The 5,475-nt window shown below is 36.3% G+C and overlaps 1 protein-coding gene across 1 annotated transcript; it reads left to right on the top strand.

Moving 5' to 3' along the window:
* Positions 1 to 3,079: 3,079 nt before the first annotated feature.
* On the top strand, positions 3,080 to 4,048 carry LOC307152590 (olfactory receptor 1M1-like; the record flags this gene model as incomplete). Its single annotated transcript, XM_079861358.1, has 1 exon — positions 3,080 to 4,048. One exon carries the CDS (start codon positions 3,080 to 3,082, stop codon positions 4,046 to 4,048), a length of 969 nt encoding a protein of 322 aa, XP_079717484.1.
* Positions 4,049 to 5,475: the final 1,427 nt, after the last annotated feature.

The raw sequence follows: 5,475 nt of genomic DNA, 5'->3' as shown, positions 1-5,475 counted from the left end.
CAGTATATGGCACAGATGCAGAATTTGCAAGGATATTTTCTGACTGCATTTTGTAATATTTGTAAAGTGAAACAATGGTCATTCTGTTAACTTCTTGTCTGACCAATGGCAGACTGGAAACATTCCCTTATCTGGAGAGGCTGTGACCACTCAACGTTAACTCACCAATAGTTAAGACATTTGATCAATCCAATAACCTCTGACCAACTCAAATCCTTTGTAGTGGAAGTTTTGATTAAAATTAATTCTGATTAGCATGTGTTTTCAAAGCAAATTATAAGTTGTCTTTATGCAGTTAAAATGTATTATGAAGAGATAAAGGACTCTATGTTTATTTTACTCTCCAATTTAAGACAGATGTCTACTGGGATGTTTGTTCAAGAAGCAATAAGATTCTCAAATGAAACAGTGCCTTCAGATGTCTCATTTTAATTTGATTTAAACTACTCAAAAAATTACAACAACAGCTTGATATCTTTAAAAGTAATTATTGAAAGAAAGAAAGAAAGAAAGAAAGAAAGAAAGAAAGAAAGAAAGAAAGAAAGAAAGAAAGTTTCACGACTTATGTCCATGTAGAACTTCAATCAATCAAGCTGTTTAAGTTGTGTCTTTTTTTTCTCAGTCTTTCTCCGTCACTTTCACGTCTGGTATTTCCTGATGGATGGAGGATTGTCTTATATTTGATATATTTTAAAGTTAAATATGTATACCATTATATACAGGTACAATACCAACAGTAAAGCATGGTGATGTACTGTGTGGCAAGTCTGAAAATGACAGTCCACGGACAGTCATCACACCTGAATTTGAAGAGGAATTGCCAAGAAGAGTGTGAGAAACCCCTCATATCCAGGTGTGCAAAGCTTATCACATTATATCCAGAAAGACTGAAGGCTGTAATCTCTGCCAAAGGTGCTTCAACTATGCACTGAGTTGAGGGTCTGAATAATTACGCATTGTGAAATTTCTGGGGCTTTTTGTTTGTTTGTTTTTAATACATTGCAAAGCTATCTCAAATCAGGGTTTTCTTTGTCACTATTCCCATAATGACATGGAATAGTGTAGATTGAATAAAAAAAAAAAAAGGCTGCAATGCGTGTGTTCCGTTTTACTGTCATTAACTATGTTTCCATCACCCTGTTTTTATGCACATTTTGAAGTATTGCATCAGAAATGAGTGACGGTAACTCCAGATTTAGGAAAAAAGTATCACTTGAAGTGGTTTTTGACTTGTGCGAAAAAGAGTTAATGCGAATAATGGGAGAAGGAAACAAATTTACCGAATAAATTCTGACTAAGCGAAAATTAAACACAAGACTGTGTTTTATTTATACTGTTGGTTACTAGGTTACCGATACCACCATCAACAGCTCTAACAACTTGACTGAAACACACCTAATTCACACATTTGTTTGTTTGTATTATTATTATTGTTATTTTTTGCAAACTTTGGAAAGATTCGCTTGACGTTTGGATGGATAGAGTTTTGGTTTTCCCTGTCTGCTTGCCTGTTTGTTGTTTCTGTAGTTTTCTTGGCTGTTAAAGGGTTAGTTCACCTAAAAATTAGTAATTACTCACCTTCATGTTGTTCCAACCCCGTAAGATATTTTTGATGAAATCTGAGAGCTGGATCACTCCTCCACAGGCTTATGGACACTATAACTTGCTGGCCCAGAAAATGTATTAAAGACATTGTAATATAGTCCAAGTGACTCCAGTAGCTCAATCTTAATTCTGTCAGGACCACTACCGTCAAATATGATTGACAATTAGCATACAGTTTGGATTGGCGGGATGGTTCTGTTCTGGGCGAGAACTCCCTGCACATCCATGCAGCCTAGCATGATAAGAGCAGGGAGAGCAGCAATAATCCCCCTTGGGGTAAACAGAACAGAACCAACATGAAAATTTGCAAATATATTTAATTCAAGATTTTAAAAGTACAACATAACGATAATTGTTCTGATTCAAGGGGAATCAGAATGTCAAATCCTGACTGGGCGAGAGGAGGAGCTGGGGATGGAGGAGGGTAATTAGCTCCTGAGAACGCGAAAGCTGCTGATAACACTGAAGGAGATTATATATGTATACGGTGATAGGCGTCGTATTCCTAGATGTGGATCAGCTGATGCGAGCTTGACTAACGTGACCTGCCAGAACTAACGCTACGCTTGATGTTTATAAAGCGACGAGAATACTTTATTTTAAGAAGTAATTTATTCCTGTGATGGCAAAAATTATTTTTTAGCATCATTACTCCTGTCTTTAGTGTCACGTGATCCTTTAGAAATCACTCTAACATGCTGATTTGGTGCTCAGTATTTTTGTTGAAACCATGATATAGTTTTTCTCAGGTTTCTTTAATGAACAGAAAGATAAAAAAATAAAAAAAAACTTATTGAACAGGTTTATTTATTTGTTTATTAATTTCATTGTATAAATGAAATCAAAAAGTTACTTTAGAAAGATTTTTTTTACAGCTTTCCCTTTAAATTTTCACAATTTTCTATAATGCCATCTTTCATTATCCCACATGAGAAATTTGCATTATTGTTGCAAAAAAAATTACACAAAAACAGACTAATTAGTGACACTTAAGCCAATTAGTTATACCATAATCTCACATTAGTGAAGCAAACACCACTAATGAATGTCTTTTCTCTCAAGGCTGTTTAGATACCTGAGAATCTCTCTTGTTTAATGACACCTCTGGAGGACAAATTGACAATATATTGCCCATAAAAGATTACCAAGTTAACATTCAGGATTCACAGTGATCCAGAACTGTGAAGCTGCAGCAAAAACTGCAGGGAAAACATTAGTGCGTTCTGCATATCTACAAACCATCACAACATTGTTGCATGTATGTATATGAATAAGACAATCCTTGTAACATGTTATGTTTATATTTTCATTCTTGTTGCTGAATTTGGTGAAGGCTTCTGTCATCAAATAACATAGATGTTAGAGGTGAATTGTAAAGCACAAGCTGTTTATGACTGCTTCTCACAGGAATCTGCCTGGTTTCTCGTCCACTGAAAGCAAAGAACGCTACAGTCAAGTTAAAGGAAGGACGGCCATGCAGAATGCCAGCAATTCTCCCCCCAACAACTCCCTCATTCAGCCTGGAGGATTTTACATTGTTGCCTTGAGTTCAATGCCTTACAATAACATATATGTCATGTTCCTCACTGTGCTCTATGTGATCACAGTTAAATGCAATGTCTTTCTGATCATCATCATTTTCTATGACCACCGACTGCATGTCCCAAAGTTCATGGCTGTTGGTAATCTGGCTTTGGTTGATCTTGTTCTCAGCACTTCTCTTGTGCCTGGCATGATAAAGACTTACCTTGTTTTAGACAATTTTGTGCCATTCAAACTGTGCCTTGTGCAAATGTACACTTACTATACTTTTGTATCCCTCGAATCGTTTTCCATATGTGTTCTCTCTTATGACAGATTCATTGCGATCTGCTTGCCTTTAAGACAGGAGACTATAAACACAAACACCAGAATGGCTTACATAATCGGTGCAGTTTGGTTCTTTGGTCTTACTACAGTACTCTACGGCACTTTATCCATCCCGACCCTCTCATTTTGTGGCTCTCTTAAAGTCAACAGCTATTTTTGCGATTATACTCCTGTTTTAAGACTCGCTTGCAGCGATACAACGCACCAATGGAATTTTGCCACTGCTTTAACTATACTCTTCACGGTTGCACCTTTGACTTTTATTTTCTTGACCTACATTGGTATATTAATTGCTGTATTTAGAATGAAAAATAATCAGAGCCGTTATAAGGCGCTGGCCACGTGCACTGAACACCTCGTGTTAGTGGCCTTATTCTTCATTCCAATTTTAGTTATCTTCAATATTGGATTTTCTGGAACTATTATAAACCCAAATGTAAGAACGGTGTGCTTGTCTTTGTCGTCCCTCATCACACCCTGTGTGAATCCCATCATTTACTCATTGAAAACTAAAGAGATTCGAAGCAGGATTTATTTGTTATTAACCCGCAGACTGTCTGTTCATCCTTTGTAAAATGCACATTAATGTGGAACATAATTGTGATTCATTTGATATTATCCATGTTATTAATATTATTTTGGAGGCATTCTGTGATGCTTTGTATTATTTTGTGGTTTAAAATGCATTGTTTTTTATTTAAATCTCCCAATTCTACATTTGCTCTGCATGTATCTTGTAAAAATGAATTTGCTTGATCAACTTGCACCATTTAAAAGTCAAAGAGAGCACATCTCCATGTTTTCTCTCATTGTGCTTGATTTCTATACTGTACGCAGACAGTTTTTGTTTTCACTTTGTATTCAAAAATCCTTTAAATAATGAAAATTCTTGAAGTTCATAAATAATTTAAGAATGGATGGACAGAAAGAATATAAGTGTGCGTCAGTGGGGTCCGACCATCCATCAACTGGTTGTTTACCCATATTCTTCTTTTATGTTCAGCAGAAGAAACTCACACAGGTTTGGAACAACTTGAGGGTGAGTAAATGTTGAATTTTCATATTTGGGTGAACCATCCCTTTAAGACAACAATAAATCATATGCATGAAATATTTAGAAATAGTCAGGGGGCCAAAACTGATATTAAAACTTTGTTGGACACTTTTTGGTACAAGTATACAACCTATCCAGTATTAATATTTAACCCCTCAAAATGTGTTCTAGCCAGGTTGTCAGCTTAGAAAATGTTTTTTTGTCCATTTTAACACTATATTCTTAAAAGTGGTAAAAGCGGATTTTTTCCCCAAAGTGCTTCCATTTTCTTCCATGTTACCTATTGTAATTTTGGGCAAATGTGCAATATAATCCAACTTATGTGCAAGCATGATCATTAAAAAATTATATTCAATAAATACCACAAGAGTATCACACCACAAGGGTCACTGTTGTGTCAGCACAGCTGTGATTTGGCAGCAGATTGAGGCAGCAGATCCAGAGAAGATGATCACAGCAGGTGTCAACAGTACAGTGTGAACAAAACTTTATAAAGAAGTGAATCACACAATCACACAACAGATTAACTTGATCTATTTGTCTACACAAACATTTACCTCAAGTTTCTACCATTCTACCATCAAATGTTGCCAGAAACAGGTAAGCTAAACTGTTTTCCAACTAGCTATATACTTACCAGACATACACTCACCTAGAGGATTATTAGGAACACCATACTAATACTGTGTTTGACCCCCTTTCTCCTTCAGAACTGCCTTAATTCTACGTGGCATTGATTCAACAAGATGCTGAAAGCATTCTTTAGAAATGTTGGCCCATATTGATAGGATAGCATCTTGCAGTTGATGGAGATTTGTGGGATGCACATCCAGGGCACGAAGCTCCCGTTCCACCACATCCCAAAGATGCTCTATTGGGTTGAGATCTGGTGACTGTGGGGGCCATTTTAGTACAGTGAACTCATTGTCATGTTCAAGAAACCAATT

Source organism: Squalius cephalus, assembly GCF_949319135.1.
Source record: "Squalius cephalus genome assembly, chromosome: 24".
NCBI classification, from domain to species: Eukaryota; Metazoa; Chordata; class Actinopteri; order Cypriniformes; family Leuciscidae; genus Squalius; species Squalius cephalus.
This window is presented reverse-complemented; position numbering and strand designations above follow the sequence as displayed.